General features: G+C 40.4%; 1 protein-coding gene across 1 annotated transcript in view; it reads left to right on the top strand.

Annotated features, from left to right (window-relative positions):
• The window catches only part of LOC124711575 (cubilin-like), a gene marked incomplete in the record, with an annotated part of 644865 nt that overhangs the window by 62669 nt on the left and 568745 nt on the right, over positions 1–13451 (top strand). The window contains 1 exon segment of the mRNA XM_047241722.1: positions 1968–2133. Coding sequence (XP_047097678.1) covers positions 1968–2133 — 166 coding nt within the window.

Below are 13451 nucleotides of genomic sequence, written 5' to 3'. Positions count from 1 at the left end.
TCCTACCAAGAAGTCCCTTCCATATGACCTAGCCATGTGTGGTCACCGTATCTGTAGTGACGAGCAGTCCCTTTCCATATGTTCCAAGCATCTCATTGAGGCATTCACAGACCGACAGCGCTCTCTCAGCCTTGTTCAGAAATAAATTTCCAGTGCCTTCTCTCTCCAGTCCCCAAACACCTCCTACGTACCCACAGTCCAGCTGCAAAGAAGCACTTCCCTTGCAACTCAGTACCACCCAGGACAGGAGCAGCCAAATCACATTCTTCGCCAAGGTTTCTACTACCTCTCATTATGTCCTGGAAATGAGGAACATCATACCTACTGTCCTCTCTACCTCTCTCAAAGTGATATTCTGCCAAATACCAAACCAATGCAGTACCCTCGCCCATCCCTACTCCAATCTTGTTTCTAATCCATGCTCCATGGCTCATATCTCTTCAGTAGATGTAGATGCAAGGCCTGCCCAATACATCCTTCCTGTCCTGGCACTGGCATCTCCTATCCAATCGAAGGCAGGGTTACCTGTGAAAGCAGCCATGTGATCTACAAACCAAGACACAACCACTGTGCTGGTTTCTATGTGGGCATGGCAGCTAACAAGGTATCTGTCCACATGAACAGCTACTGGCAAACTGTGGCCAAGAGACTGTGGGACAACCCAGTTGCTGAACATGCTGCCCAAAATTATGTGCTTCACTTCAAAGACTGCTTCACAACCTGCACCATCTGGATTTTTTCTACCAACAGGAGTTTTTCTGAATTTGGCAGGTGGGAACTTTTCCTACAACACGCTCTTCATTCCCACAACGCCCATGTCCCCAACCTTCGCTAGTCCCAGCCCTCTATCTACATCCCTGCTCCCACTCCAGCACCTCACATGCCTTCTATTCTGCCAAACACCTACTATTATTTTCTCTTTCTCTACTTCTCTCCCCTCGCCCTTTTCTGCTGGCCTTCCTTCCTATTCTCCATTCCATACTCCCTGCTGGCACAGTATCCTGACTTTGCACATAACATCCATATCCTGTCTCCACCACATCCTTGCACACTCTCAAAGGCAGCACAACACTTTCTCTCACCTCTGCTCTGCTATCCCTCTCACTCCCCACCACATCCCTCATCCTTACCATCTCTACTCACCCTGGATTGTTGATCATGGCAGATGCAGCTGCAGTTCGTAGGTGGGCCACAGTGGCCAGAGACAGTGGCCATATGTGTGTGAGTTGTGATTGTGTGAATGTTTGTGTGCTTTCTATTTATGAAGAAGGCCGAAATTAAAAAGAAGGTAAGAAAGTTGTTTCTTGTATCTGAAGATAGTTAGCATCAGGTAATGTATGTTTTTTTTCTGAGTTCATCCATATCTATTGCATACATGTATTGTTATCAAGTAAAATGTTGAACAGTGTTTGCATTTGAGGTCCTAAAATGACATGACTGTTCTTGCTGATGTTTTGTCTGTTATGGGAATGGACAGACAATGCAGTAAGACAGGGCCAAATTCTACTATGTTGGTAGTCCAAAGGAAAGTAATGGATCTAGGGAATCTAAATACCAATTTATATCTCAATTAAATAGTGCATCTCTAAAAAGTGTGTTGCTTTGAGGCATAATTGTTACATGTGCACACAAACTAAGCATACTGCGTTAGGAAAACACAATTTTATTAATATTATTATATATTTTAGTCTCAAATCACACTAAAAATGTATAATTTACTGGTTTCAACTTTTTATCAAGTCATTATAAGATGATCTGAATATGTTCTATAGTAATTTGCCAATGAACATGACTGAAGGAGCACTCATAATTTTATGTTTTCGTACCATTTTTGAATCAATGAGTTAGTTGATACAAACAATAATTTTAGGAATGTTTACTTGATAATAAATAATTTAGGTATTATGTAATTTTTATGCACTGATAAGTAAATTACTTAAGTAAGTAAATCTTGCCAAATGTTGTAGATTCGTGATGGGCACAGCAAACAATCTCCATTGATTGGACGATATTGTGGCAGTGCCAACCCACCAACTATTATTTCCACATACAACCATCTTTGGATGGAATTTACTACAGATCAGTCCAGACAAAAGCGTGGATTTTTGGCAAATTACACTACAATAGATACAGGTAAGACCTAGGATTTCCATTATCATGTTCTTAACTTATAGATTAATTACAGAAACACAGTAATGAGTGACATCTGGCCCGTCTTTCCAGATGCCATCCAGAATGGAAATATTACTAATGCTTCCAAATTTGATTGTAGAATTTTTGTTTCCATTACAATGATTTATTTCAATAAAAAAAAAAAAAAAAAAAAAAAAAAAAAAAAAAAAAAAAAAATTGAAGCGTGATATCAGTAAAAAGGATATGTGGAGTTTAAACTTGGCAATAATTTTCTCTTGCATCCGAACAAAAATTTTCCATTGTTTTATTTGATATTATTAACTTGAGTTCTCTACTTCACAGTAATTATCTGTTTTAGGTGGACCTATTTATTTTCAGTCATATGCATTTATTCTTATGATATATTTAACAGTATACTATACACATGTGGTGTCTGTTCTGTCAAACATCAATATTTCGAGGGAGGTACGAACATCATCTGCAAATGGGCATTGAAGAAATTCAGTTGTGAAAGTTGAATATTTGTGCTGGACCAGGACTCAAAACAGGGTTTCCTGCTTTACATGAATGGTCACCTTGACTGCTTTGGCTAACTGAGTATGCTTTCTGTCTGACCCAAATTCTCAGCTTTTTGCACACTACTGAGTAGCATCCCTGTCCATTTACAACATATACTCTCAGAATTTCCTGTATTCCCACAGGGGGTTTGGACCCTATTGTGCATTCTCACTGAGGATATCAGAACAGTCAAGCTTACAGATATACTACACCCATGCGGTGCCTGTTCTGTTGGACATTTCCGACAGAAGAGACACCACTGTTTCTGATACTATGCCCATAAAAATCATTATTTCAAGGGAGGTACTGAAGTCAGCCACAGTTGGGCACTGAAATAATTCAGTGGCAAAAAGTTGAAAATTTGTGCTGGACTGGGACTTCAAACCAGATTTCCCACTTCACACAAGTTGTCACCTGAACTGATTCAGCTATCAGATCATACTTTCTATCTGACCCAAACAACTTATTGCACAGTAGTAAGTAGCATCCCTGTCCATTTACCTCATTTTCTCACAGCATTTCCTGCATTGTCGCAAGTGGTTTGAACACTACTGTTGGTGCACTCACACACAGGATATCAGAAGAGTCAAGCTTACAGGAAAACTATGTATGTGTGGTTTCTGTTGTGTGGGACATGTCTGAGCGCATTTGGTGTGTACATGGATCTCAGACATGTCCAGCAGAACAGACACCACATGTATATAGTACATCTGTAAGCTTGACTAATCTGATACCCTCAGTGCAAATGCACAATGGGGTCCAAACCTCATGCAGGAATGCAGGAAATACTGCACACCTATGAGGTAAATGAGCAGGGATGCTTCTTAGTAATGTGCAGTAAGTTGAGAATTTGGGTTGGATGTAAAGTGCATTCTGATAACTGAAATGGTTAAGGCAGTTCTTGCTTAAAGTGGGAAATCCGGGTTCGAGTCTCAGTCCAGCATGTTTTCAGCTTCCACCATTTATTTCAATGCACAATTGCTGGTGATGTTGGTACTTTCCTCAAAATATTGATTTTTACAGCCACTGTATCAAAACCAGTTGTTGTTGGCAACTCCCTTGAAATCTTGGTATTTAATGCAGCTGTACAAAAAACAGTGGTGCCCCTGATGGTGGTATCTCCCTCGCAAAACTGATGTTTATGGCCACTGTATCAAAAACATTATATATTGTATTTGTAAGCTTGATTACTCTGATATCCTCAGTGTGAGGGCCCAGACCTCTTGTGGGAATGCAGGAAGTGCAGCAGTCATATGAGGTAAATGTACAGGGATCCTATTTAATAGGGTGTGGTAAGTTGACAGTTTGGGTTGGATGGGCAACACACTCAGGTAGCCTAAGGAGTTAAGGCAACGGTCGTGTAAAGTGGGAATTCGGGGTTTGACTCCCAGTCCAGCACAAATCTTCAACTGCCACCATTGAATTATTCAGAGCCCATTTGTGACTGATGGTGGTACTTCCTTCAAAATATTGATATTTAACATTTCTGTTACTGCATAGTCACTTTGAAATTGTGCCTGTCCAGCTTCAGTTTCCTTAAAGACATCATTCTTATCAGTTTATATTGAAACATTTGTTTCCTCTCCTTTTCTTTCAGCCAGTCAAGAAAAAAATGACTACAAAAAATGTTTTGAACAGTGAAAGTACCAATGGGACAAATGTATTAATTGTAATGGACAGTATTTTGAAGGAGATAAGATTTTTATTTATGTATTTTATATGCCTTTTTGATAATCTTGTATCACTTTGCAAGCTCAAGTATTTGTTAGAAGATTTGTTTCAATCCTATCCAAAAAATAGTCCTCGGAATCTGGAAAGTTTGCTAGTTACATTTCTCTTCTTTAGCAATATTCATTGTATTAAAGACTATGAAGAAAAAGTCTTTACTTTCTGTGCCCGAACTATTAATGTAAAAACACACATGTTAATAATTTACAAACCACCAACAATGTACAACAAATTTCAACCAAGACCTAGAGCGATAAGGAGGTTCTACTGATATAAATGTAGATCCTTTATTTGTGAAGAGTTTAAAATTACTGTGCTTTCATATTCAGAACGTAAGTGTACTATTTTTAAAAGCACAAACCATGATTTGACTGTGTATTATTAAATGGGAGGGTGGAAAAAAGGTAACATTGCCCTGACAGAGTTTGTGTAGTACGCCTTTCCACCGCTAGGCATATATAGTGCAGCTCATTGCCAGTCCAGTGCCACCTGTGTTATTAACCTGCCTTGTTCTGTTCATCTGTAGCGACTGTCTTTGCAAGCACTGTTTTGTTTTCGTTTTGTTTTTTATGATGGTAAGTTTAAGTGAACAAAGTGCAACTGTAAAATTTTGTTTTCTACTCAGTAAAAATGCTACTGAAAGTGATTTAATGTTGAAAACAGCTTACCGAGATGATGCTATGTGAAAAACTCATGTGTACGAATGGTTTGCTGGATTTAAAATGGCGACATGTCGATTGATGACAAACCCCATTCACAACGTTCATTAACTGCCTGATTCAACAAAAATATTGAAAAAACTGGAGAGCTTGTGCTCACAGACTGTTGGCAGATAATCAGACCTTTTATTTGGAAGTTTTAAGAAGACAGCACAACAGTCTTCATCAAAAAAGACCTGATTTGTGGCAAACAGGAGACTGGTTCTTCCACTACGACAAGGCACCTGCACACACACAGCCATGTCTGTTAAAACGTTTTTGTCCAAGAATGGTATGGTTCTGCTGCCCCAAACACCTTACTTGTCTGACCTGAGACTTTTTCTTATTTCCACACATGAAAAGGGGCATGAAAGAACAGTGATTTGACAACATTGAAGAAGTCAAGAAAAAAATGTCTACAAAAAAGTTTTGAACAGTGAAAGCACCAATGGGACAAATGTATTGATTGTAATTGACAGTATTTTGAAGGAGATAAGATTTTTATTTATTTATTTTTTTTGGGGGGGGGGGGGGGGGGGGACGATGCTTGTGTTTAACTTTTGTACATCCAAATTTTGGCTTTTATGCCATTATCAGATACAATGCTAAAAGTTATTAGACCACTATTGAGTCATATATGTTAAGGCAGTCCAAAGGAGGTAACAAGGATAACACATATCGTTATGATGTAACTATCAAGGAATGTCAACAGTTACATCTTAAAGACGTGTTAGCCTTATTTACCTGTTTTGGACTGCCTTAACAGACATGACTTAATAATGGTCTAACAATGTTTAGTACTGTCCTTGATAATGGCATAAAAGCTGAAATCTGGATAGTACAAAACATAAAATAATAGTACACAGTCAAATAATGGTTTACTCTTTTAAAAAGTATTGCATGACTGTGACTCAGCACTATCAAAAGCTTTTTAAGTGTGCTGTATTTTTAAATCTTTTTCAGAAAAAGTGTATTTAAAAAAAGTACAGGGTATTGTTGATACACATGTTAACTGTTTTTACACAAAATTGACGTCCTGTCCACAGCTTGTGGTGAGCCGTGACACAAGCTTCTTTATGTCCTCAAAGAATTTTACCATCAGTTCCTTCCCCCGCTTCGGGACCTCTGTCTCCACCTATTCATTGCTTAAAAATTTAATTACACTCATATACACCTTGAGGGAGATAAGAAGATGAGAGAATAAGCTTATCCATTATGGATGTTTAACAACCCGTGACTGTTTATTTGATGTAAACACAGAAAACTACAACCAGTCACTTTTATGAAATAGTTATTTGTTCAATAAACCAGTTTTCAGACCTTATCAGCCTCAATATCAGTTGGTGCGTAGGATGGTACATGACTGTTTCAAAGCATAGTGCATGGTACTGGCTGTGTGACAAGAAGGTGGAACATGCTTTTTGATACATCACCATGAGTGTTGTATGTGTGGTGATTTGGATTCAAAAATGAAATGTGTACCTAACACAACAGTATTGGTGATTTTGTGTTAATATCCATCTATCAGCCTCCAATTTGATGGACTTACTTTTTGCAGGATATGTATGTATATACACCATAGTTATGAAACTTTGCCAGCATCCAGCATGTGCTGTACAACTGTTGGTTGTTACAAAGATCTTTATACAAAAATATAACATAGGCATACATGGCTCAGAGACATTATTTGCTTTTGTTTGCATGTAATGAAGTGTTATCGAAATTGTCATTAACATGAATGCTCAGAAATAAAATAATAAAACATTTCCAGAGAATTGCAACTGTTTGTATGACCATGAACTTTACATTTAAAAACAAGAACAATACATCAAATGAACTGCTAACTTATTTCTGTTCTTGCAGTAACATGATCTGGAGTATTAGTAAAGGCAGATTCTGTTTATTGCAGCTAAAGGCAATATCCATTAACAACACAAGCCACCCCTACTCTCTCAGTAAGTACACAACTGATTTTTGGAGACGAAGTCACCACATAAATAATAATCATGGTGATATATTAAAGCATGTTACATCTTCTTGCCATAGAGCCAGCACCTAGCATTACTCTTTGAAATAGTCATGTCTAGAGATGAGCCTGAAAAGATTTGAAAACTGGTTTATGGAATAAATAAGTATTTCAGTAAAGTGACTGGTTACAGTTTTCTGCATTTATATTGAGTAAAAGGTGACGGGTTTTTAAACATCCATAATGGATAAGCTTATCTGTCATCTTTTCACCTCCCTGAAAGACACATGAAAGGAATTAAATTTTTAACCAATGAACAGGTGGAGAAGGAGGTTCTGAAATGGGGGAAGAAGTTTGTTGGAGAGTTCTTCGAGGATTCCATAAAGAAGCTTGTGTCGAGGCTCACCACATGCATTGAAAGGGGTGGTAATTATGTGGAAGTTACAGGTTTTTGTATTTGTATTGAAAAGATGATAATCTGGATGTGCCAACTCAGGGAAATGTGGATGGTAGTTCAAAATATCCCTGCATGAATCCAAGAGCGCCATGATGGCTAAGGCTGTGTAAGGACAGGCATTATTGTGCAATAAGCACACTCCTCATCTCAGTATTCCCCTACTTTTGTTTTGAATGCTCCTTTTGAGTTTTTTTTGGGTTTCAAAATATTGTTGTGTATGACCAAAATGATGCCTTTTCAGTGCCAAAGCACTGAGGCCATGTTTTTTTTGCCCAAAATTGTGGTTTGGAACTTTTTGACATATGCATTTGATGTAACACCACTGTGATGACTGTCTTTTTGTCTCCAGAGTTTAATGAGCCACCCACATTTCATCTCCAGCCACAGTAGAGATCAGAAAATCCTCACCTTCCATTTTAAGATTCACTGAAGAAACTCGCAGGTGCTACTGACCGTATTTTTCTTGTGCTGCCATGTCACCGCTTTTGGGAACCATCTTGTGTACCATTTTTGGTATTCCAGCATTGTTACTAGTGTCTTGTATAAGAGATTTCTGGAGTATAGTGGAAAATATTGAAAAAAATTTCATTCACTATTAATCAGCTGTCTTCATGTACAGTTTCCCCAATTTTTTGCACCAACTCATCAGCCAAAATAGAAGGTCTTCCACTCCTCTGTTCATCATGAACATATGTTTTGCCTCCACTAAACTCTCCACATCACTTAAACACACTCATTCTGTTCATAATACCATTATCATAAATCACTTTCATTCATGAAAACATTCCAGTAAATGTTATTCCTTCAATGAATAGAAGTGGATAAGAGCACGTGGTTTGCACATGATGGTATTTCTTACCACATCTTTCACACAACTGGACACTACAACATGAATTTATCTACTACAGTATTCCAGCAATGCTCGCTCTGGTCAGAGGATTTCCCCCTACCACTCAGTGTTGCCAACCCTCCAAAAACATAAACACAGCCAGTTAAGGTCACAGCATACTTACTTTGTGAACATGCCTCATACGATTGCCTTTCCTTAACATATCTTCTAACTGAAGTCGTAGGGTCAGTATTGCCTTGTGTTATTGCATATTTATGGTATTCAGACCGATCTTCTGTGAGGTCCCCTTCTTCTCCCAGTTTTTCCATTCTTCTGTAACAAATTCGTGTTAGTATTTTGTAACCATGATCTATTAAACTGATAGTTCACTAATATTCACACCTGTCAACATGTGTTCTGCTTGGGTTTGTAATTGTTACATTCTTCTGGCATTGTTAGATTTTTCTTAATGTCTAATGGTGTTTCACCTGTGTCATACATGTTGCACACAAGGCAGAATATTTTTGTCATGGTTGGCTCTTCCAAGGATATCAGTAGTTTTGGCATAGTGTTGTCTACTCCAGAGGCCTTGTTTTGACTTAGGTCTTTAGTGCTCTGTCGAATTCTTCTTGGAGTATCCTATCTTCAATCTTATGTTCATGTACATGCTCTTTCCTTTCTGCAGTATTGCTTTCAAGTTCATTTCCCGTATATAGCCTCTCTATATACTCCTTCAAACTTTCAGATTTTTCTTCTTTGCTTTATACTGATTTCCCCTCTGAGCTGTTGTGGTCATACAGTTGTATCTCTTTTCTCCAAATGCCTCCTTAATATTTTTATAGGCTCCATCTAACTTCCTCCTGGTGATACTCGCCATATAACGGAGATGCTTAGTCACACGTAGGCACAACAAAAAGACAGTCACAAAATAAGCTTTTGGCAAACAAGGTCTTTGTTGAAAATAGATGACAGACACACACATACACACACGCACAGACACAGACACGCATACACACACACACACACACACACACACGCAAACACAAATGCAACTCACACACACATGACTGAAGCCTCTGGCACCAGCAGTCCATGATACGAGTGCAACTGGGTGGGGGTTAGGAGGAGGCTGGGGCAGGGAGGGGGAGAGATAGCAGGGTAGTGGTGGGGGACAATGAAGTGCTGCTGCAGAGCATTCAAGGACGAGGTGGAGAGAGGGTAGGGCAGCTTGATGCAGTTGGGAGGTTAGACAGAGGGCAGCAGGGAGGTGGGGAGTAGGGGGGGGGGAGGGGGTAGTAGAAAAGTAGAGAATTAAAAGGACTGGGTGTGTTGGTGGAATGAGAACTGTGTACTGTTGGAATGGGAACAGGGAAGGGGCTGGATGGATTAGAAAAAGACTAACGAAGATTGAGGCCAGGAGGGTTATGGGAACGTAGGATCTATTGCAGGGAGACTTCCCACCTGCACAATTCAGAAAAGCTAGTGTTGGTGGGAAAGATCCATATTGCACAAGCTCTGAAACAGTCACTGAAATGAGGAATGTGATGTTGGGCAATGTGTTCAGCAACAGATTGGTCCACTTGTTTCTTGCCCACAGTTTGAAGGTGGCCATTCATGTGGGCAGACAGCTTGTTAGTTGTCATGCCCACATAGAATGCAGCACAGTGGTTACAGCTTAGCTTGTATATGACATGACTGTTTTCTCAGGTAGCCCTGCCTTTGATGGGATAGGTGATGCTTGCGACCAGACTGGAGTAGGTGGTGGTGGTAGGATTGGTGGGACAGGTCTTGCATCTATGTCTATTACAAGGGTATGAACCATGAGGTAAGGGGTTGGGAGCAGGGGTTGTGTAAGGATGGAGGAGTATATTGTATAGGTTCGGTGGACGGTGGAATACTACTGTGGGAGGGGTGGTAAGGATTGTGGGCAGGGTAATTCTCATTTCACCGCACAATGAGAGGTAGTTGAAACCATAGCAGAGAATGCAGTTTAGTTGCTCCAGTCCTGGGTGCTACTGAGTTACAAGAGGAATGCTTCTCTGTGGCCAGACGGTGAGACTTCGGGAGGTTGTGGGAGACTGAAGAGATAAGGCACAGGAGACTTGTTTTAGTACACGGTTGTGAGGATAATTATGGTCTTTGATGGCCTCAGTGAGCCCCTCAGTATATTTCGAGAAGGACTACTTGCCACTGCAGATGTGATGACCACGGGTGGATAGGCAGTATGGAAGGGACTTCTTGGTATGGAACAGGTGGTGGCTGTCAAAGTGGAGGTATTGCATTTGGTTAGTAGGTTTAACGTGGACAGAGGTGCTGATGTAGCCATCTTTGAGGTTGACGTCAACATCTAGGAAGGTGGTTTGTTGGGTTGTGTAGGACCAGGTGAAGCAAATGGGGAAGAAGCTGTTGCGGTTGTGGAGGAATGTGGATAGGGTGTCCTCATCCTCAATCGAGATCACAAAAACGTCATCAGTGAATCTGAACCAGATAAGTGGTTTAAGATTCTGGGTGTTTAGGAAGGATTCCCCTAGACGGCCCATGAATAGGTTGGCTTAGGAAGGTGCCACGTGGGTGTCCATAGCCATAGCCCAGATTTGTTTGTAGGTAATGCCTTCAAAGGAGAACTAATTGTGGTCGAGGATATAGTTGTTCATGCCGACTATGAAGGAGGTTGTTGGTTTGGAGCCGGCCGGAGTGGCCGAGCGGTTCTAGGCGCTACAGTCTGGAACCGCGCAACTGCTACAGTCGCAGGTTCGAATCCTACCTTGGGCACGGATGTTAGTGGCACTAAAGTTAGTATCCAGTCCTTAGCGAATGAGGCAGGAACTGAAATTGAGGGCAGCAAAGCAAAAGCTGAAATGCTTAACTCCATTTTCAAATGCTCCTTTATAAAGGAAAACCCAGGAGAACTGCTCCTGTTTAATCCTCATATGACTGAAAAGATGAACGAAATAAGTGTTAGTGTTAGTGGTGTTGGGAAACAGCTGAAATAATTAAAACTGCACAAAGTTCCAGGGCCTGATGGAATTCCTGCCAGATTCTGTACTGAATTTGTGGCTGAGTTATCCACTTTTCCAGCTATAATCTGTCGTAGATCCCTTGAACAAAAAACCAAGCCCAGTAGCTGGAAGAAGGACCAGGTAACACCTGTTTACAAGAAGAGTAATAGAAGTGATCTACAAAATTACCATCCAGTATCCTTGACATCAGTTTATTGTAGCATCCTAGAACATATTCTGAGCTCTAGCATATTGAGGTATCTTGAACAGAATGACCTCCTCCTTGCCAACCAACATGGATTCCGAAAACATCGATTATGTGAAACTCAACTTTTACTGACATACTGAAAACTTTGGGTTAAAGTAGTCAGGTGGATGCAGTATTTCTTGCCTTCCAAAAAGCATTTGACTCAGTACAACATGTATGCTTATTGTCAAAAGTATGACAATATGGGGTATCAAGTGAAATTTGTGACTGGATTCAAGACTTTTTGGTAGGGAGGACACAGCGTATTATCATGGATGGAGAATCATCCTCAGATATAGAAGTAACTTTGAGTGTGCTCCAGGGAAGGGTTTTGGGACCATTGTTGTTCATGTTGTATGTTAATGACCTTTCAGACAATATTAGTAGTAACCTTAGACATTTTACAGATGATGCAGTTATATATAAAGAAGTACTGTCTGAAAGAAGCTGCATAAATATTCAGTCAGATCTTGAAAAGATTTCAGAACATAGTATCCTATGACTATGATATCAATGAGTCACTGTTGGAATTGGCCGACTCATACAAATCCCCACATGTAACCCTCTGTAGGGACATAAAATGGAAAGATCACATATGATCAGTCATGTGTACAGCAGGTGGTAGACTTAGGTTTGTTGGTAGAATACTGGGGAAGTGCAATTGTCTGCAAAGGAGATCGGTCATGTGACCCATCTTAGCATATTGTTCAAGTGTGTGGGACACATGCCAAACAGGACTAACAGAGGATATTGAATATATACAGAGAAGGGCAGCACAAATGGTCATAGGTTTGTTTAATCCATGGGAGAGTGTCACAGAGATACTGAAGGAACTGAACTGGAAGACTCTTGATGACATAAACCGTCTCAACAAAGTCTATTAACAAAGTTTCAAGAACCAGCTATAAATGATGGCTCTAGGAATTTACTTCAATCCCCTATGTATCACCACTTAAGAATCATGCTGATAAGATTAGAATAATTACTGCACACATAGTGACATTCGAACAATCATTCTTGCCATGCTCCATACGTGAATGGAATGGGAAGAAACCCCAATAATTGGGACTGTGGGACATACTCTGAAACTGAATCCCTTGCTCTCCAGCACCTGGAGAAGCATTCCAGACACCACACCCTTAAATTATGCAACCTCCTGACATTCTACTGCCACCTCGGGGCACCACTATCCAACCCATATTGTACCCAAAGTGTTGCTTCTCGTCTACCCCTCATAGCAGCTAAACCGTGCCTAGCCAACCTTTTCAGCTTGCCAAATCCCACAAAACTCACTACCAACCCTCCACCAAATCCAGAGCCAAAACATTCCTGTAACACTGTAGTTAACCTTTCCACCAAAACCCTCAGTTCCACGGAAGTTTCAGTCCTCTACAAAGGCCTCACCTTATAAGCTTACACCCAAATGTAACCATGCTGGACTTGTCAAAGATCTACTCTCCTCCCAATCCCTGTAATGGAAGCACTTCTTTGCCACCAATCCCTCCAGCCAAAACCACCCTAATTCCAATATTGAACCCTGCCTCTTCAAGTTCGTACCATTGTCCAACTGTGATACTCCGCCCCCCCACCCCTCCCCCTCCCACATAACTAACTGCTGGTCACCTTACAGGAATTCCTTACCTCTAACTTAGCCACAGCATCCTTTCCCAGGGCTCTTCCTTAGAACACCAACCTTTCAATAGAAGAAAAAACAGCCATACACAACCTCAACACAAATCCTGACCTAATAATCCTACCTGCATACTAAGGTTCCACCACTGTTGTAGTGAATCACAGTGACTACCTGAAAGAAGGCCTCCACCAGTTGTCTGACTC

This window comes from Schistocerca piceifrons, chromosome 8 (assembly GCF_021461385.2).
Source record: "Schistocerca piceifrons isolate TAMUIC-IGC-003096 chromosome 8, iqSchPice1.1, whole genome shotgun sequence".
Lineage (NCBI taxonomy): Eukaryota > Metazoa > Arthropoda > Insecta > Orthoptera > Acrididae > Schistocerca > Schistocerca piceifrons.
The sequence above is the reverse complement of the archived record's forward strand: the minus strand, read 5'-3'. Positions and strand labels throughout refer to the sequence as shown.